This window comes from Sardina pilchardus, chromosome 4 (assembly GCF_963854185.1).
Source record: "Sardina pilchardus chromosome 4, fSarPil1.1, whole genome shotgun sequence".
In the NCBI taxonomy this organism is placed as follows: domain Eukaryota; kingdom Metazoa; phylum Chordata; class Actinopteri; order Clupeiformes; family Clupeidae; genus Sardina; species Sardina pilchardus.
This window is the reverse complement of record NC_084997.1, coordinates 10,503,283-10,523,929: the sequence shown is the minus strand read 5'-3', so window position 1 is coordinate 10,523,929 and position 20,647 is coordinate 10,503,283. Positions and strand designations below refer to the sequence as shown.

Below are 20,647 nucleotides of genomic sequence, written 5' to 3'. Positions count from 1 at the left end.
ATCTACCTGTGTATCTACCCTGTGTGTGCTTCAACTGATCAGTCTGGTGTCTCCTCAGGGGTCCAGAGCTTCCACCCTCTCCTCAGCTACCCTCGCATCGCTGGGCGGGACATCCTCTCGGAGAGGCAGCGGTGACACGTCCATCACTGCTGAAACGGAGACCTCCATACGAGAGATCAAGGTAGCGATGCTCCAACACCTTTTGACCATCAACCCCCCCCCACCAAAAAAACCCCACAGATTTCCTGGCACCTATCTCATGTTTCACGTCTCTTTTCTCAATGCCTAATATGAGCACCTTCTGCTAAAGTGTTACCGTTTCATCATGTTTCCTCCATCTTAGCTTTGTCATTTCCTGTGAAGCCCTACAGTATTTTCCGCTGTCTCACTCTCACACTGAAAAACACTACTGTACTACTACTGTAGGCTCACTAGTGTGAACAATGTAGCCGTTGCACATATGGTAGGTTGTGGTAGCAGGGTAGGCCTTTCGAGGATGTTTTATACACTGCACAAAAGGCCCTTTGATACACTGTCCCACATGAAAAGTATGCATAACATACAGTGGGTATAGTAAGTATTCACACCCATGCTAAAGTTGACTAAAAAGAGGAATATAAAATCATCTTTTGAGAATTGATTGTAATGCCTTAATTCAAAAAATGAGTAAAAATCAAACCGCTAAGGACACTAATTTTCTTTGTGATTGAAGAATGTATCGTAAATAGATAAATGTTCTTCCTTAAATACAGGTTGCATAAGTATTCAACCCCTATGTTAAATTCCCATAGGAGCAGGAGGATTTTTTATATGTTTTTATTTTTAAAGGCCAGCTATTTCATGGATCCAGGATATTATGCATCCTGATAAAGTTCCCTTGGCCTTTGGATTTAAAATAGCCCCACATCATCACATACCCTTCACCATAGATAGAGATTGGCATGGTGCTTTTTCCAGTTAGCCTATTAGCCTGTTTGATTTGCATTGAGCTCAATGAGCATCAAACAGGCTAATTGGCTAACTGTAAAAAGCACCATGCCAATCTCTAGCTATGGTGAAGGGTATGTGATGATGTGGGGCTATTTTAATTCCAAAGGCCAAGGGAACTTTATCAGGATGCATAATATCCTGGATCCATGAAATAACTGGCCTTTAAAAATAAAAACATATAAAAAATCCTCCTGCTCCAATGGGAATTTAACATAGGGGTTGAAGACTTATGCAACCTGTATTTAAGGAAGAACATTTATCTATTTACGATACATTCTTCAATCACAAAGAAAATTAGTGTCCTCAGCAGTTTTATTTTTACTCATTTTTTGAATTAAGGCATTACAATCAATTCTCAAAAGATGATTTTATATTCCTCTTTTTAGTCAACTTTAGCATGGGTGTGAATACTTACTATACCCACTGTATATTGTTATATTGTAACTGTCATTTAAATGTCATGGAAATATCCAGATACTGTAGCCTGACGAGCCACACCCACATCAAGATGTAGGGTCTGGACACTCACCGTAGACAGGGCTCAATCGGAGGGGTGGGATAAACAGTTCTCTTTCAAATTCCCTCCCCGCAATAGGATAACGCTGAACGAATCATCTTCTTGTTTTCAAGTAGCAGGATGCCTAACCTTCCCTCTCCACGCAATAGGATAACGCTAAACGAATCATCTTCTTGTTTTCAAATAACAGGATGCGTTACCGTCGCAACTTCTGGTCGCATGTCAGTCACCATTATGTTAAGCCCACCCACTGACTCTATACACACTGCGATTGGCCCGCTTTTATTTTCCATTTCTCAGCTCCTTAGCTCTACGGAGCGTTGCTAGACTGCCCCGCCAGCCAAATTACATTGGCTGCCGCTAGGGGCGTCTAGATTTCTAGGCTACAGATACTGCACATAATGTTCATTGTTTATAATTGTTGAAAAGTTTTAAGTGCAAAGGTTTAGCTTCAGGCATACCTCAGTATGGCACAATTTTTCCCACTGTGTTTCCTCCATGATTGCTCCACACAGCAGGTCTCTCACCATCATCTCTTCCCATTCAATCTCTCTCAGCACTAATGCCTGAGCCGCATGTCGCATCACCCTGCCCATCCTCATCTCTGTCTCTCTCTCTCTTTCTTTCTCATTCTGCACTCTTCCATGCTCTCTGCACCCCAGGAGATTCACGAACTTAAGGATCAAATCCAAGATGTGGAGGCCAAGTATATGCAGAGCCTCAAAGAACTCAAGGTACCCAGAAAACTCAAAGCCAGATGTGGACAAACTAGTTAAAAAAAAACTGGTGGCTCACATTGCCGTCTTTGCCGTCTTGCATCTTGTTTTTATGGAGTGTATTAGGGTAGTTATTTTTGATGAGAGAAAAGGCTGAGTGGTGTCCATATTGGCTGGAAATTCTGGCGTCACCAGAGTAGAGTGTTGAGTGTGTGGAATGCAGACGTCAGAAAATAGTCTACCTAAAAATGAATTGTAATGTTCCTTAGATAGGCACAGAACTGACAAATCCATCTTAAGACTGTGATCTAATGTGGCTGCAGATTTGACTAAGATAGCTTCCATAATCATATTCAAGCCTTTGAAGTTCAAAATTAGGAGTTAGATTGCCAGTGAGCTTTATTCATGAAATGCGTTTTCTTTTTAAATGACATGCTGTTGTGTGGACTTCAGTTGCTAATCATGAGTAGAAATGAAGTTCTGAATGAATTCCAGATGTAGTCTATCTGGAGAAGCTCACTTACCTTCAGCCTTTCTTCGATGCATGTCTGTTATCAAACTCAGTGGCATGATTCCTCTTCTTGGATTGAGATAGAAATGCGTTATGAAAATGGTGCCTTCCGTCCTTTTCATTTGCATCCTGTTTCTGGAAGTCTGGTCTTTGGTTCGGCCCACTCACTCAAGTCATTCATCACTGTACTCTCTGCCCCTCCCATGGTCATCTCGTGTTGCCCATGAAAAGGTTTTGGTACAGCATTTAGCATGTTTATCATAATGTTACAGAATAATGACACCAACTTCTAAGAGAACACATCCCAATACTTGAATAACTCTTTGGGATAGTCTATGTATACACACATGTGTATGCAGGTTTGTTATACATGTTTTTTTTTTTTTTTTTTTAATTTTTAGTTTAGTTTTTAATTTTTGTTAGTTCTATATTAGTGGGTTGTGTGTGTGTGTGTGTGTGTGTGTGTGTGTGTGGTGTGTGTGTGTGTGTGTGTGTGTGTGTGTGGTGTGTGTGGTGTGTGTGTGTGTGTGTGTGTGTGTGTGTGTGTGTGTGTGTGTGTGTGTGTGTGTGTGTGTGTGTGTATTATGGAGGTTGTAAACTCTGAATTTGACCATAATCCTGTCTGCAGGACACTCTCACAGAGATGGAGGAGAAGTATCGTAAAGCCATGGTGTCCAATGCCCAGCTGGACAATGAGAAATGCAACCTGATGTACCAGGTGGACATTCAGAAGGACTCGCTCATGGAGTTGGAAGAGCTGCTGTTTGAGACACGCCGAGAGTACGAGGAAAAGTTCAAGGTGAGGCAGAGGATTTAGGCTTAGGGAGAAGACCATGCTCTACAGATCATTATCTTCTTCACATATCTCCTAGTGTGTAACCATACAAGATTTGATCAATGGGATGGATAATAATGGCCATGTCCTTTGAGACCCCCAAGGCCATAACCTTTGCCACATTATTGTTACTAATATTGTTGACTTGAAAAGTGCAACAAAAAGAAACAATGTAGGACACAGGATGCTGCATCCATGAAGCGAGTAGTCCATTCTGATTCCACATCTGTGTCCAGGAACTGGAGCGGGAGAAACATGCCCACAGCATTTTGCAGTTCCAGTTCAGCGAGCTCAAGCAGACGCTGAAGCAGAGTGAGGAGCTACTGACTGTGAGTCTAAAGACACCTTTTAAATGTTCAAACATGTTCAGTGATGCCAATTCCTAGTGTTATACACACACTGCCGTTGCTGAATAGACATCTTGGACAGGGATTTGTGAGGCTGAACTCTAGATACAGTATATCATTCACACCTTCCAGTCTAATTGTAGCTCTCTAAATGAGGTCGTACTTCAACTGTGGGCTTGTTCTGAAAATAGCATTGCAGTGCGTGTAGAGTCTTACCTTATTAATGTGGCAGAAGGGCCACATTCATTGTTCTCGTTACATTGTCAGGGATTAATATCCATTTTGGAGCAGGATCTCCTCCTAGAGATTTGCCCATGTTGGCAATTTGACAATGCCAATACATTCACCATGATCATATGCAGTGAATCCTGTATTCATATTTGCAAATAAATAAATAAGTATTTTCAAGATATCTTATGAGATCCTCTCCATCTGTAACATACAGTATGAGCATAGGGGAAGACTTTGAAAATGTATGTTATGCAGCATCATGTACAAATGTTTGTCCAGATCTATCTTGTGACAAGGCAAATGTCAGGGTTTCCAATCAGCTCATTCACATATTCTATGCACATTCAGGAAAATTTGGCACAAAGATATGTACAAATTTGGAAAAAAATACATCTTGCTGTACAGTGAAGAAGATGGATGTCTTCCTCCAAGCTAAATTCACTGTGGGGAGAGAAAGTTAGGGTATCCAACAGCTGCTTGGCTGAGGTGACACTGCAAAATAATGAATAAATGGTCCAACATCAGTATGAAACAACCAGATGTGCTTTAATAGGATTAAGTGTAAGAGAAGTCAAGAGCAGGCACAGTCCAGAGGGGCTGTTAAAGGTTAGTTGGAGTTGAAAGGCAAATACCATGACCGCAGATGAGCAGATGAACAGATCCTCATCAAATAAGCAAATGTCAAGAACAAATTACAGTACATGCCTACATTGTTACAATTACATTACTGTAATTCAGCACATTCTGTACAAAAGATGTGTACATTCAAAAACATCCTGACAGAAAAAGCAAAGAGACATTGCACTTACAGTTCTAAGTATCAATTTTATGAAATATATATGATAGCTGTTTTAGAACAGCAAACGACCATGCAAGGACATAGTTGTGGTGGATAATTTGTGACCTAAGTGGGAAGTTAGGGACTTTGCTTTGTGTCAAGTCCAACAATGTTCCTAGGTATTCTTAGGCATATCATTTCATTCACTAAAGTCACTGTGTACAATTATTCACTTGGCCCTCTTCCAACTGCCAAAGACATATCTTTTGCCACATTTAGCATCTTCTCAAAAACACATTAAGTTGTTGTATAGTCTTTTACATCTTAGGTCATTTAAAACCTAAATAATAAAACTCAAATGGCATTGTCTCAATACATAGCATTATTAAATAATGTGCAACGTTAACATCAGAAAATAGGATTGCTACACATACAATATTACTTCAATTTATACTTGGGGGTAGTGTAAGGTATTTATCATTGTTATGGCTAGTGTTGGGGTGGTAATGGCTAAGCTTAAACATGCAGTTTGTCCTGTAGTTGGGAGTTAGGATTAGTTGACAAGTGTATAATTCTTAACGGACTGTTGTAAAATATCAAACATAGACATATGTTTAAAGTATCTAACAACAAATGTCTGATTTATAGGCAACGTAAAAGCACATGCATAGTGGATATTTCTGGTTCTGTCCTTCTCTTGGGTATCAGAAGGAGCTGTCTTCTGATCTCTAAAGCATGCTGTCTTTCTCCTTGGCTGTGGTCTTTGTCATCCTTTAATCTCCCTCTCTGTTTTCCTCACTCCATCCTCCTGCCTTCATCTTGCTACCGTACCACTGAGCAGGAGATCCGTCAGCTGAATCTCCAGCGGGACGGCTATGTTAGGGAGGTTGCTGACCTGCAGGAAACTCTGGAGTGGAAAGATAAAAAAATTGGGGTATGCTCATAGAGCCCCTTACTGTACATTTTGCTGGACTCCTTTGTTTTATTTCTTTCCTTCTGTGAAATATCCTGCATGATTTCTTTATTGTTTTACTCTGTTTCCCATTTGTTCTGTCAGCATGAACATCTGTATGGCTTTCTATCATGTACGCTTTTTCTACCTGCTTCACCGTTCCTTTCCCACCTTTGCTTCCTCCTCCTTGTCTGTGGGGGCGCTGTTCAGGCCTTAGAAAGGCAGAAGGAGTATTCTGATGCGATCCGGAATGAGCGGGATGAACTCAGGGATGAGGTTGTCCAACTGAAAGATGTTTTGAAGGTATACTAGTGTAGTAGTGATGTGCTTCCAAAGGTGTGTGTGTGTGTGCGCGCGTGTTAGTCTTTGTATTGTATCTTATTTCATTACGTTTAAATAATCAATCTGCCCTATTTTTGAGTTATTAAACTCTTATCATTTAAAATTGTGTAAAAACATATTTTCTCTGTCCAGAAACATGGTATTGTCCTTGGACCAGACTTTAGCACCAATGGGGAGACAGGAGAGTCTGGTGATGGAACAGGTCCGGCAGACTCTGACGCCAAGACGTCACCCACAGAGGGAAGCAGTGTACTTGGTAAGGAGTTTTGTGCCGTAAGCTGCATGCTTAACTAGCACTGTCAAATCTGCAAGCATCCGCATCTTACCTAGCATGAGCTTGCCATGAATATCAGCCTGTTGCCCGCATGTCAAGCAATTCTGTTGTATCCTCCTCTGCAAACCTGCTGGCTCTCCTCAAATGCAATCATGCCATTGCATGCAGCAATGCTTGTTTCTGTGTCCTGTTGTGTCAGAACCAATGGGTCAATCACAATTTTTGGATCATTTCAAATCTCCCTCAGCTGAATTGAATACTTTTTGGTGGGATGATTTGATACACTTGATTTAGCTGAAGGAATGTTTCATGACTGGAACAATGTCTGTAACATTTGTTCTTCTAATTTTTTTTCTCCAATTGCTTCATCTTCTTGATTAAATAAGAATTATATTTCGGTCGTTTTGCTGTTGTTGCCGTCATACTGTACTTGCTTGCTTTCATGTCATATTGTAAAACTTACAATTCCTTTGTGACATAGTAAAGTCCTTAGTTTATTGTAGATGCACTATGTAGTGTTAACCAGTTCTCCTCTGGTTATATTTCTTGAGCCTAGAAGGTTACATGGCCACACACTTTCAGAATTGTCCAAAATACTTGTCCTGTATTTCAAAAGGAACTGTCTGCAAATTCCATCTGGCTTCTGTGAGAATAAATAGCAGGAAGTACAGCTTGTTGAAAAGTAGTTGGCGAGTTGGCCCTATATACTGGAGCAGATGTTCTTGGTAGGCTATGGTTTGCATAGTGCCTAAATAAGGCTTTGAACAATGCTTTCCTCATCTGATTCAACCGGGATCAAGAGCTTTGCCTCTCTATAATCTTCTTCCTTTCTGTTCTGCTGGCTTTGTGATCTTCCAAACAATTTCCTGATCTTTTACAATGCGCTAACTGGCACAGCTTCTACCACTGCATTTGACATGGCCACCTGATACTGACTTGCTAATGGTCTCCCAGGCAGAAGTGAGGAGAAGCGGCCTGGAGTTGTGGAGGCGGCTGAAGGCTTGCAGCCAAATCAGCCGGATGAGGCAGTGCCCCAGAACCATGTGACCCCACCCTCCCCCAGTGGCCCTGCAAGTGTTGTAGAGACCTGCCAATCAGAGGAGCCAGGGGCTCCACCAATAGGAAACAAAGAAGAGATCAAGTCAGGGAATACCATTAATACAGAATTGAACAATCCGTGCAATGACACAGTAGAGAGTGTGAAGATGGCTTCTGTGGTTAATGCAGGTGCTGAGGATGAGGTCACGAGAGAAGAGAAGGCGTCTTTGGAAGCTTCAGGTAGTAGTGTAGAGAGATGTAAGCCTCCCGGGGAGGTGGAGGAGATGGGTAACTCTGAGATAGCTGGGCTGGATCCCAAGGCAGAAAACCAATTAGTCCAGAAAGTTGAGGAGGTGTGTGCTGGAGAGCCAGCAGCAGAGATTAGTGAAGATGTGGAGGAAATAAGTGTGACTGATAAATCCGAGAATGCTAAAGTTGTTGAAACAGGAGAGGGCACTACCCCTGTGCCTGAAATTATTGTTAGTATTGACACCTCAGACCAGTCAGAGGAGAAGCCATCAGAGGGTGTTGCAGACTTGTCCTCCTCATGCACAGTAGTAGCAGAGGAGGAGGCATCACACCCACCAAAAACAGAGGCTGAAGCTGAGGCTGCACCAGTGAGTGAGGAGGAAGCTGAAGCATCTCAGACCCCTGTTAAGTCCCAGGAGTCTCAAGGTACCAGTGCCTCTGGGAAGAAGAAGAAGAGGAAGAGGAAGGGTAAACAGAAGCAGAAAGGGGGAGCACAGAGTGACGTAAAACAAGACAATAAAGACTCAAAAGCTCAGGGGGAGAGCTCACTGAGTAAAGATCCAGGACAGGAATCTGGAAAGGAGAACTCTGGAGGGAAGGCTGCGGGCAGCTGTGTGGAGTCTATCCAACAATCTCCTGTGTGTGGTGAAGACGATAGCACTGCAGAGAAGAGGCCTCTGGCTGATACAAAGGATGATGCAGCGTCAGGAGAATCAGAAAATATGCCTTGCCTTCAAGCCTCAGACAACAAAGATGAAATAAGAGACGAACCTGCTCTGGTAAGCAGTGGTGACAGAGCCACTGAAATCTCTGAAGTACATCCTAATCCTGAAAGTGAGAACAGAGAACATCCTTCAAGTGATTTAGAACAATCTCCTGTGTGTGGTGAGGCCGATAGCACTGTAGATGAGAGGCCTCTAGCTGATACAAAGGATGATGCAGCTTCAGAAGAATTGGAAAATGTGCCTTGTCTTCAAGCTTCAGACAACAAAGATGACATAAGACATGAACCCACTCCAGTAAACAGTGGGGACAGTCCCACCGAAACCCCTGAAGCACATCCTAATCCTGAAAGTGATCATACAGAACATCCTTCAAGTGATTTAGAATCTGGACCAAATACGGATAGTGTTCCAGGAGACACAGATGGCAGTCCTGAAGACAAAGACCTTACAGATGGCACAGAGCACAATCTTTGTGAAGATAAGGATGACTCAGCCCCCAAGGTCACTGGAGATGAGCAGAATGATGAAGTTGTTCAGTCAAAGAAGATCGATGAACAAGAAAGCACTGAAATCTCTGTGGATGCTTCTGAGTCCATTGTAAACACTGATGTCTCTGAGAGTTGTCAAGATCAGCAAGTCCAAGTGGAGAGTCTTCCTTGTGACACTCCGATAGATGAACAACAACCCACTGACACTGAATCCCAGTTAACTGAATCAAAATTGAATGTAGAGCATCAAGCTTTGGGTGACCTTTCAGAAGACACACATGCAAGTGACTCTCTTGATAACGAGTTGGCCGAGGAGAAACCTGAGGGATCTTCAGCTGTACTTATGGATTCCTCAGATGCTCCATCTCAGCTTGATGGCTCTGAATCCACAGAGACAGATCAAGCAGAATCAACTTTGCACTCAACAGAAAACGGCACAAGTCAAGATGACACCAGAGAGTCTTTGCCTGACACTGGAGAGAATGGCACTGAGACTCAACCAGATGAAGCAGAAAAGGCAATTGATGCATGCGCACAGAGTGGAGAAGTTGTTCAACCCATGGCTTCAACAGATGAAGAAAGCGAGCCAGTCATCCAAGACCAGCTTGTTGCCACTGCTTCATCTGAAGACCACCCCAGAGAAGCAAGTCCTGAAACAAGCGATCCTGCGCCCAAGTCAAAAGCAGAAGATGATGAGGAAGATGATGAGGGGGAAGAATTTCAATTTGAAGATCAAGATTTAGAATTATTGCCTGATAGCCCCAGACAACCCCTTACAGAGGAAACTAAAGGAAATAGTTGTTCTAAGACGGAGGTGAATGAAGAAGGTCGTCAGGGACAAGATCAGGACAACAATGGTAGTCAAGAGCAAAGTAGTGTAGAACAGCAAGAGGGTGGAGGGAAAGCTGAGGATGAGGAACTTGAGACTGGACAAGAACCCAAGGTTCTTGGGGAAGAGGGTAGTGTAGGAGAGGAACCCAAAACAGAGGAAGCTGATCAGGGAGAGTCTTCAGGGATGGATCACACCCCAGCAAATCCTGAGCATCCATTAAGTAGCACAGAGGTTGAGGCTGATGCCGCAGAAAAAGGAGAGGCCGGTTCAATCAGTGGGGATTCTGAGGGAGCAGGTCAGGTTGCAGAGGTAGAGTCAAGCCGACAAGGAGAGCCAACGAGGAAAGATTCTAAAAAAGGAAAGAAAAACAAGGGGAAGGGGAAAGAGGACTGCAAAATGTCTTAGTCTAAATCTTGCCTGAAAATAAAATTTACCAAGGGGAGAGCTACATAATCACTTGAAATTATCTCAGTGCCTAATGAGATAAACATATAAAACAGGTTATATAACTATCAGCACTCACATATTATTTGAACAGTTTGAAGCATGCATTAGAATATTACTTTGAACATTTCAGCGGTTTTGTAAAGTTGGATATTTTAACTATTTGTCAGTCTGAATGAACCTTTAAATAGATAGTGGCTCACTTGACAGTTGAATTGTTGAGTTGACAGTTGAGTTGTTGACAGTTGAACAGCACTTCAAGTTTTCAGTGTTTTATGACCTGGATATGCACATATCTGGCTTAATGTTGTTACACCTCCAGTTGTTTTTGAGCAATTGGAGGCTTGCAAGGCTCACTTGTGTAGTGTTGAGTATAATGTGTATTAATATTACTATGATGAATGTAGATGGGAGAGAAGACCAATCCAATAACTTATTTATTTTACAATTCTGCACCAGGAAGAACAGTCTGTTGAGAAAAGATTTCATAAAACTTTTGGGCTTGTCAGATTTCATGTACATGTCACTAAGTGTCGTTTATTACAAACTTGATGTCGACAAACAACAAATTTAACTGTTAGATCATTTGGGCAGTGGGGGGGGGGGGGTTCTATATCTGTGGGCTGCTTCACAGAGATGATGTAATGTTTGGAAAATTTGTATTTTCAATAAAAAATACCCTAGTAGAGTATCAGTAAAATCCTATGGCTTTTATATTGACATTCCATCTCGTCACAATGTTCATTCATCCCAATGCCGAGAATTTGGGAAGGTAGTTCTTTCCCTTAGGACATACCTTGGCATGCTACAACCAAAGAGCTTATGTGTTTTGATATTAATATTAAATAAAATCCCGTGTCTTACGTTTTATTTGTTCCGGGGTCACATTATTTCCTTTGAAACAATAACTACTAACTGCTAATACAGTGACATCACTGTAGTATTACTATCTTGTTTTTGTAGAAAATAAAAGGCACATAGCAAGAGACCCAGTTTTATTTTGGATCATTTTGGATTTTGGAATACCTTCTCTTAATACGAAACACATGTACCTGTAATTCCACCAATTTATGACGATGTCCTTTGATATGCATGAGAGTATTTCCTGTGTTGCTGTAACATTACTGTGGACTGTGCATGTACAATTCCCCATCACCACACTTATCCCAGCCTCATACCCCTGCTGCCCACTCTTCTCCTCACAAAAGATAGTCTCTTATTTGCATGTTGTGACCCAACTCCTCCCCCTCCATGTCTCAGGCTCCTTCCATCCCGGTATGTGAACATCTCCTCTGCATTTTCATGTGTCCATTGCTCCTTTGCAAAGAAAATCACTTGCGTATCACATGTCATGTGTAATAGTAAAGTGAAGCTGTTAAGTATGAGTTCAACATAAATAGTATAGTGTCTCTCAGTGTGCTGTGATCATGTATCTGAAAGCATCCTGTTAAATCTATTGACGGTTGTCCAAAACAGGTATTAATTGTTCTCAATCTATTCGCTCTTGCCTGATTCAAAACTAACAAGTGAAATCATTACCCAGGTGTTATCTAACTTTGGTTCTACCTGCTTTTTTGCAGAGATCCGCTTGAGAAAACTAGTTGACGAGAGGGAGAACCTTATAGAACAGGTGAGGAAACACAGCATGTCCTCATGTTTCTTCAGTAAACAATTTGTTTTCTCAACAGCCAGTTGAAATAGATCCTAGATGATTTGTTGAAGTCCTGTTTTTTATTGTCCAGGTGAAGAACCTTAAATTGCAGCTAGATCAAAGAAAACCAAGAAATGGGACAGACAACGGGTCTAACCCCGAGGGAGAGATTGTGGAGAATGGCAGCGACTCCAACATTATTGACGTCCAAAGTAAGGTCGACATTACGAACCAAGATGTTTTTTTCTCTTAATCCTATTTAAGTGATAAGTGTAAAGTGTATAAAGAGGGTTACTTTAGAGGTTATTGTTTGTTTTCAGGAGATGCCAACAGGCTCCTTAGTGACCTCAAATTCAAGCTTGTGAAATCAGAGCAAGAGGTTACTGCTCTGGAACAAAATGTAAGTGCTGTTAGACAAATGTTTCTCATTATTGGTGGTCTGTGTGTGTTTTAATGTGTAATAATAACTAGCAAATAGCAAACGAATTAATGCACTTATCACTAATCAGTATTATTTTTAGGAGCCATATATGTATGTTTGTTTCTAATGTGTCGTTTATATCAATGTACGTTTGGTTGTTTATTTCTACTGAACAGATCTCCAGGTTGGAAGGTCAGGTGACACGGTACAAGTCGGCATCAGAGAATGCTGAGAAAATAGAGGACGAGCTGAAAGCTGAGAAACGCAAGATGCAGAGAGAGGTATGATTTGGACGACTTACGATTGCTCTCAGTGTTATGGTGTGTCTCAGTTACTTGCATACATGTGCCTCACAGCTGATACATACATCTGGCTTGATTTCTGTCCTGGCAGCTTCGCTCCGCATTGGACAAAGTGGATGAACTGGAGGCCAGCAACAGCCACTTGAACAAGCGGCTGGAGAAAATAAAGGCGGGCCGTGGGAACGCGACGAGTCCACAGTGAGGGAGGGAGCCCCCCGCCCACGTCTGCTAAATGCTGAGCGTCGCCTGTCCCTCGTCGGCTGGTTGTCTGGAGGCCTCGCCATTCTTCTCGCGCTGCCTCACTCCTCCAGGAAGACTCTTCTCTGATGTTCCAAAATGCAAAGCGCACTCAACTACCACAACTTGCAAACGTGCCATTTTTGCCTATTTTTTAGTTTTGTTTTTGTTTTCTCCCTTTGTTGGTTTAGGTGAAACTTATCAGGATGGATTCCCATTGGATACCACATACAGGACTGTTGAGAAATAAACTCTTTTATGTATGTGTGTTCTGCAAAAAGCACAACATGGTCAACACAATGCTGTAATTGTAGTGAAATGTAATGTCATTTCCTGATTCTAGACCCTTTACCCTTGATTGATGAAGGCAATATATATTTGTATCAGGTTTTTCAGATGGGCTATTGACTGACAACAAATTAGACTAGCCTAGAGCTGTTTTGCATCTGACAGTCATTTAGAACAGTGTTGTCTGCAACTGGTTTGGATGTCTGTTATTGTCACCATCTCCAACTCTCTTTCTCTCTCTCTCAAGATGTGTTGACTTTCAACACAAACTTTGCATCTTTCTCTTATGCTTGTCTGAAGCCAAAGTGTGTACAATTTTTTTTCTGGAATGTATGCGAGTATGCGAGTTTACTTTTCTCATGTTTGTGTGTCTGAGACCCACGGCGCTTAGGATAAAACTTTAGCCTTTGGACATGCAGTTGAAAATACATTAATTCAGTGTATATCTACACAAACACACATTAGATAGTGTTGCACAATCAGGAAATATACTGTATCTGCACTTGCAACTTCACAAGCTTTATATTTCAGATGATGTGTTAGGGGCAGAAGGTGTTTTTTTCCCCACCATTTTAGATATAGATTTCAAGACTCTTGCAAGAATGAAGACTTCCCATGAATGTACCTGCTGTTTTATTGACATTGAGAAGGCATATTTTCCAGAGGAATATACTCACCTGTTTGTTTTGAGTAAATGCCGAGAAGAGGATTGCGGTTGATAAATAGCAAGCACAAAGTTTGCTGCCATCATCCTGAATGGTGGCTAAACATTTACCGTCAAGGTTATCTTAAGAGTGATATGTACATGACAAATCTACATACGAAGGCCTTGTCCACAAGTACACTATGGAGTCACAAACTCTTGCTCATTCACAACATCTTGTGTTGAAAGAGTATGGTTATTATGGTATGGCAATATTTGAGATGCGTTTTATAGTCATGTCTCCAGTAAGCTGTAACTGTCTGGCTACAACTGACTGGCAGGGTCTTTCAGTGTGCTTTGACATTCTGGCAATGCTAAAACATTCAGCTTTAAGGCTAGATTGTATTTTTAAGGTTCACAGACATTTTTAGTGATGCTCAATAGGCTTCGCTGAGTAAGAAAATCACTACGAGAATAACCTTCGCCCTGGTGAGAAGCTGCTCCACCTTGTTTACAAAGCTTTAAAATGGTTGAAGGAAACCTACTGAATTGTATTTTTTTGTGCAATAAAATGTCTTCTCCGATAAATCACCAGCTGGGTAGATTGGTGTCATTCATTGCCGCAACATGTAATAAAACGACATTGGTGCAACTCGGCTGCTGGAACTCGCCACTCTATTTTTGATATGTTTAGTTTTTTGTGTGTTTTTTACAATTTCATACTGTAACGTTCAGGCTTCCACATCACAGACAAAACAAATAAGTCTTTTCACATAATTGAATTTATACATCTGTGGTATAACACCACCACAATCATAATAGTCTGTAAGCGGCATCTCCTTCAGATCTTCAGAATGATTTGCCATCTATAGTTCCCTCATGTCCAAACACATCATTCCAGTATAGATTCGAGCCACAGGTAATGTCAGACAGCCAGAGATCTGGTTTCAGCTCAGTCAGTAACATAGCACAAGACATCAAGCAACGCACTGAGATCCAGCTATGTCTGAATCTGAGCAGGATTCAGTTTTGTCTCAGTGGATGTTGGAGCGCTCTGTGTGTCTCCTGTGCAGTCCTGCCCAGTCCCTGCTGCCTGGTGAGTGGAGTAGGACCGGCTCTGGATGCGCAGCACCATCCTGCGGGCGTAGAAGTCCCTGTAGTCTGCCGGGAGCTCGTCCAAAACACCCAGCGCCCTCTCCAGAGCCTGGAGGGCCCTTGCGGCTGCCACCGGGTCTTTGTTTCCGTACGGATCCTTCTTGTCATAAAAGTTCTCTGGCAGATGCCGCCAAAACACATTGACGCCTACGCCAAAGTGAAGAGCCAGGGTATTGTGAAACCACAGTGCTGTGGACAAAATGTAGATGTAAAAATGAATATAACTGCAGACACTGTCGTGTGCCCTTTATTCTATCTCCTTTCTTTGTCCAGAAAAAAAACCCCAAAACCGATTCTTTCAGTTTCTCCAATTGATACTGACCGGGTATGAAGAGCAGGTCTCCGGGCTCCAGAACGCACTCATAGCGCTGGGCCTTCACAAACTCAGGATATTTCTCAAGGTCTGGAGAGTCGATGTCCAGCACCTCTGACTTGTCCCCTGAAGTCAAGAAGACAGGTGATTGGTGTGTGGCGAACGTTCTGACCCACAATGGCTTCTGTGCATCACCCCAGTGGGTGCTACACATTGGTGGTTAGTGAGGTTCCCCACTGTAAAGAAACACTTTTTGTGCCAAGAGAAAGCACTGTGCTACATAAAGGCAAGTTGTTGTTGTTGTTGTTGTTAATGATGATTAAATACGGTAAGTGTATGCTGTAAGCTGGACTACACTCTCACACATACAAGACAACAAGATAATTACACATAATCACAAAGTTGTGTTTGTTTGACTTTGATCCACAGGCAAGGCTTTAACCTTGGTGAATCCTTACCAGACAGGTACAGGTATTCTGCCTCCTGAGGACTGTAGAGGACAACTCGCTTCCTGCCAGTCACCTGGGCTAACAGGTTGTCCATCACCTAAAAGAGAAATTGTGCATAAGTAAGAGAGGGCAAAACACAGAGAACTAGGCTGGGCCTTTTTGGGGATGTGCAATCATGCCAACAACTTTACAAATATAGATATATGATCAACGTTACCAATTGCTTCACAATACATTCTAATTGTTCAGGTTTACATGTGTTCATTACATACCTCATTATCATTATTAACAATAATAATAATAAAATGTTTTAAATGAGTGCATGGATGATACAGAGCTAGAGGATGAGAGCATGTCTCACATCATAGTGTGTCCAGAGCTGTAGTCCACAAGAGCTGATGCGGAACACACTCGAGAAGAACTGTTCAGGCTCAAAAAAAGGAGGTATGTGGAAATCCTCTGCTAGGTCAGGAAACTGTTTGCTGATGTCAGCAGGCTCCTGAGCGCACAAGACAACAGTTTACAGAGCAAAGATAAAAGAGGCCATGTTATTGAAATTTTACCTACTGTATGTTACCAAATGACTGTTTGAAACTGTGCCAGATTTTGCTAAATACAGTGAGTCTCAATGGATAAAATGGTTGGGAATCCTCCAGCCAAGGGATGAGGATCTCTCCAGGAGCTTCCTCTGGTTTAAATCATGATCATAGCCTAATCAAGGGTCCACCTGACATTCATAAGGTCTCCCACCCAGACCTACCTTGCGAACATCTTCTCCAAGTGAACGCAAGTAATAACTCTCCTTCTGTTAGAAACAAGACAACATTTTACAGTTTAAGTCCACGTATGAAGACAGAAGTTATGTAGTAGGCTACTATAAAGGCATTATGTAGGGTAGGATAGCCTACGTACCTCACTAATGAAGAAATCAGAATGCTTTGTCTCAGATGCTCTTTGAACAAACTTCCCAAACTGGAGTGTCCTATAGAAGAGATTGGTCATCCAGAATAGTTCTAGTTTACTCTGAAGTTGTGAACAAGAATTTCAAGCAGTTTTCAATTATGGGTATTGCGTAAAATAAATAGTCTGAGAGAAACGTCTTTAAGTCACCTGTAGAGGAATTTTTTGTGCAGGAAGTCCATTTGTGGCACTGAGGCGACATGGATCTTGACATCTTTATCGCCTCCCATCCTGGAAAGGTAATCCACGGTCCATTTCTCCAAGCATGGTCCTAGAGGTACACCCTTTAATACAGCGGGACGTCGCTAAAACAAACAAGAGATGTGCATGTGGGCCTAATAGAAATACAGTTCAAATAATTTGCACATAATTTGAACATAACTTATTTCACTGTCGAGCCCACAGCTTGAGTGAACGGCCATAATCAGTTCTTACCAGGGGATAAATCTTTTGGGTAAAGATGTCTTTGTCCACTCCTGAGAAAACTGACACTGGTATCGTTCTCTGATGCTCCATTTTATATTGTGTGTATTTCATATCTACCTCGTATTACCTTTTTCCATGTTTTGACAGGGGATATTTTACTGGTTGCAGTTCTCGTGTATTGGTTGGTTCACTTGTATTACTGTCCCCAGCAACAGTATGTGTGTTTGTTGACTTGGGACATATTGTTAAGCAACTTGAAAATGGTGGAAGATGTACTTATAAATTCACATCTTCCAGTAGCTATATCTCTTAAGTTATATGTAAGATATGAGTGTATGTGAAATGGATATTTAATTGATCATTTGGTCTGTCGGAACTTTTAAACATTTCTAACCATGTTTCTAGACGGAATAGTTCAATCGTAGGACATGTGAAGCCCCGAAGAAGTGAATGATGGCGCTACCCGTTTTGAGATGTTGTAGCTGTAATGTTAGCAGGCAACCCTTGGTTCTAACTCGTCTCTTTAAACCTAACTGCCTGGTACTTAACCAAATAAATGTCACACGGACTATCCCTCTGGCATCGGTTGTATCTACGGTCCGAAATTATAGCTCGGACCGCGGCGGGCAAAAACAAAACCAGAAGGTGGTTGTAGTTGGTATTCCTAACCCTTTCATATGGTTCCGAACACGAATATATTACTTTTTGATCAGGACATATTTTGATAAGGAGTTCAATATCGAGGATTTCACTGAAGGTGCAAAACAGGTGGGTGCGAACTGCATAAAAAGACGACTACATTTCCTACGTCTGTGATTTAGGCTGGCTAGCAAGGTAGCTAATGTTAGAGTAACTTAGCTGAGGAGAGAATGTGGGGTCAACATAAGGCCAACCAGAACCCCATAATGTTCCCACCGCTCCCTAATCAGGAAAGGACATGTTCAGCCTGACTTACTTTACACCACGGCACGGTTACTTAATTGTGGACTTGATAGCTTGAATTGTGTATCTAACTTTGGCCTTGTTTAACCTCTGAGGTAATCTGTGGTCATAATATGTGATCAAAGTTAGGAGAAAGTACAGTGACCGTAGGGTGAGGTAATAGGATGTCACCGGCTGTCATACTACAGAATGTATCTGGAGATTAGTTTGATGTTAACCAGTAGGCTCTTCTAGTTGGAAGATATCGATTTTCTCAATGTTCTAAAAATATTTTTTATTTAATTGTAGGCGTTTTCCCATGTGTCCAGTCTCCTGTCCAAGTGTCAGTTTGAGGCTCTCGAAGGACTTGTCGCAAAAGACGTAAGTAGAGTGTATGTCTGATCGTGCTTATTATCCTTTTCTTATCGGACTTTACAATTGATGACAACTTTACCATCAAGTCACTTGGCCTGCCAGTGGTGTGCACAACAGGCCTGAAGTTCCAAATTGTGACAAAATATGTTGATATAATGAAGTAGCAGGGACTGATGAATGAGATATTGTAATTGTAACATGTAATGTGTAGTATGAAATATGTGTTCTTAGTGGGTTCATATGTGGGTGTTCTTAGTTGAAAATTATTTTGACATGAATAAATGACCACTGTAGGTAGAATTTCTCCTAGCAAGAGGCTTTAAGCAAAGCTCTGAGTATTTGCATGATATGAAAGTTCAAGTGTTAACTTTTATTTTTAGTTAGTAGGTAAGCTTCAGGAGAAATGTGAACATCTTCCTGTAAGCCACAAGAGGGCCCTCTCAGCAGATCCAGATGACATTATGTACACCACTCCTGGCGATGTCGGGATTTACTATGATGACAATGGTGAGAGGCATGTTTGTGCTTAATTTAAGAACTACTGCTAAAGAAGGAAGATCATTCAGCTGAGCATGGAATCATAATCTGTTATGAAAAGAGCTGGTCTAGAAATGGCATTTTATGTTTTCATGCTCTAACACATTGTTTTGTGCTCTGTTGTCACACTCTCAGGGCGGAAATTTGTGAGTATTCTTATGCGTTTCTGGTACTTAACAAGTGCCAGACTACCTGAGGAGACCATGGAGGGGGCACGAATCTTCCAGGTATCCATTGGTGCAGAGGGTGAGACCGAGACCAAGCGCCTTCTCTCAGCCAATTATGAGTAAGAACCTTCTGACATTCTCATAAAGCCTGACGGAAAGTGATGAAATTCCTAATAAATCAATGGCATTAAGATTGCAGTTTACTAAATTAAGTTATTCAGTTTTTGATTTTTAACCTTTGGACTTCAAGATGTCGATGATATGTTGATGCCAGTTTTACACCGTCTTTGACAGGTTCCAGAGGGAATTTACCCAGGGAGTGGTACCCGACTGGATCATCACCCGAATAGAACACTCCAAGCTGCTCGACTGAAGTTCAGAAAGTAAAAAAGATTGAGGGTAGACAGGGGCTCTCTCCCTTTCTTTACTTTTTGTTGTTTGCACTTTTGAATATGAAATGCCCTGAAGTTCAGGGTCCCTTACTGAGCAACGCTGGAAGAACTGCAACATGAGTTTTCCAGTCCACACACGTTGAAATCCGAGATGACCATACCTCACTTGGAACAACTGCAAGGGATTTTGTTGCCTAGCCAAGCTCACTGGGAAAAGTTGCCTTTGTTATGTTTGTACCATTGTAACTTCACTAGTGTTTGACTTTGGTTAAAGTCTTCGGATAACACCCAACATACAAGAGTAAGAAGGTCAGAGAGAGGGAAAACATACAGTCCATGTATATGAGATTTGACTGCTAGTCTTAGTCTTCGGTCAGCTGTGGTTTGTTTTTGTTTATGTCTCTATATTGGGTCCAGCTGAGAGAATGGCCTGGCACAGGCACAGGTGGTTTAGGATGTTTTTGTGGTTGTCTCAAATGTATTTTCATTCCCTGCATAATCTATACATTTATTTACATATTTCAATCAGTATGCAGAGAGCTACTGTGTGTCTTCTGTCCTTGTATGGTTTGCCACAATTAAAAGCTCTAAGTTGTGGAAACCTCTCGGAAGAATCTGAAAGCTCTGTCAAGTGATGGGCCTCGTTCACACACAATGTGAAACTAGTCCAATTTTATTTTGAGCCGAGTATTTGTATTTTTTATGTGCTGTTGTGTGATGTCATCTGAATGTTTTTATGAGATCATACCACACAGTGTGTCAGGTGATGTGTGAGATGAGATGAGATGACCCATGTAGCACCTGAGATTTGAGTGTTTGTGGCAGCTTGACACAGCTGAACTTTGACTGCTGAAAGAATTCATAATAAAATACAATTTAAACCTTAATTTGTCAAGGCTAACATTTTTAGTCTCTAGTTTAATCTTTAATCTTTAGTTATTCAACTCCCTGGTTAATGTTCCTAAAATAATTTTGATTAGTTGAAGGGCTTCCTTGCTTTGCTTAGCCCACAGTGCATAAAACATCACGTTAAATTTACTAATCCACTCCAATGTTCAGAATAGACCTGTCACTTTAAGAACAACTGTCCCGCCCATTTTGATCTGTCATGTTTCCTATTGGCTTATATTCTTGCCTCTTA

General features: G+C 41.6%; 3 protein-coding genes across 8 annotated transcripts in view; 2 read left to right on the top strand and 1 right to left on the bottom strand.

Annotated features, from left to right (window-relative positions):
• lrrfip1a (leucine rich repeat (in FLII) interacting protein 1a) overlaps positions 1–14,403 on the top strand; it is a 41,177-nt gene extending 26,774 nt beyond the window's left edge. The window contains exons 15-26 of one of the 5 annotated variants that reach the window (XM_062534092.1): positions 59–181; positions 2,170–2,241; positions 3,363–3,533; positions 3,806–3,898; positions 5,767–5,859; positions 6,088–6,180; positions 6,352–6,475; positions 11,850–11,899; positions 12,012–12,132; positions 12,244–12,320; positions 12,518–12,622; positions 12,735–14,403. In XM_062534092.1, coding sequence (XP_062390076.1) covers positions 59–181; positions 2,170–2,241; positions 3,363–3,533; positions 3,806–3,898; positions 5,767–5,859; positions 6,088–6,180; positions 6,352–6,475; positions 11,850–11,899; positions 12,012–12,132; positions 12,244–12,320; positions 12,518–12,622; positions 12,735–12,845 — 1,233 coding nt within the window. In that variant the 3' untranslated portion in view covers positions 12,846–14,403. Of the gene's footprint in view, positions 1–58; positions 182–2,169; positions 2,242–3,362; positions 3,534–3,805; positions 3,899–5,766; positions 5,860–6,087; positions 6,181–6,351; positions 6,476–7,447; positions 11,138–11,849; positions 11,900–12,011; positions 12,133–12,240; positions 12,321–12,517; positions 12,623–12,734 lie in introns of those variants that run through there. The other 4 variants (XM_062534091.1, XM_062534093.1, XM_062534088.1 and 1 more) reach the window with 4 other exon arrangements.
• A 172-nt stretch (positions 14,404–14,575) lies between these two features.
• Positions 14,576–17,264, bottom strand: tyw5 (tRNA-yW synthesizing protein 5). 2 transcript variants are annotated; one of them, XM_062534094.1, is made up of 8 exons: positions 17,124–17,264; positions 16,839–16,993; positions 16,641–16,710; positions 16,489–16,533; positions 16,090–16,227; positions 15,738–15,825; positions 15,289–15,405; positions 14,576–15,155 (listed from the first exon to the last, which is right to left on the bottom strand). In XM_062534094.1, exons 1-8 carry the CDS (start codon positions 17,223–17,225, stop codon positions 14,812–14,814), a joined length of 1,059 nt encoding a protein of 352 aa, XP_062390078.1. In that variant the 5' UTR covers positions 17,226–17,264; the 3' UTR covers positions 14,576–14,811. The 2 variants fall into 2 exon arrangements, with proteins under 2 accessions (XP_062390078.1, XP_062390079.1); XM_062534095.1 differs by lacking the exon at positions 16,489–16,533.
• Positions 17,265–17,526: 262 nt separating this feature from the next.
• On the top strand, positions 17,527–20,393 carry maip1 (matrix AAA peptidase interacting protein 1). Its single transcript, XM_062534086.1, has 5 exons — positions 17,527–17,882; positions 18,345–18,416; positions 18,791–18,917; positions 19,083–19,233; positions 19,409–20,393. The coding sequence occupies exons 1-5, from the start codon at positions 17,565–17,567 to the stop codon at positions 19,485–19,487; spliced, it is 747 nt and encodes a 248-aa protein (XP_062390070.1). The 5' UTR covers positions 17,527–17,564; the 3' UTR covers positions 19,488–20,393.
• The last annotated feature ends 254 nt before the right edge of the window (positions 20,394–20,647 follow it).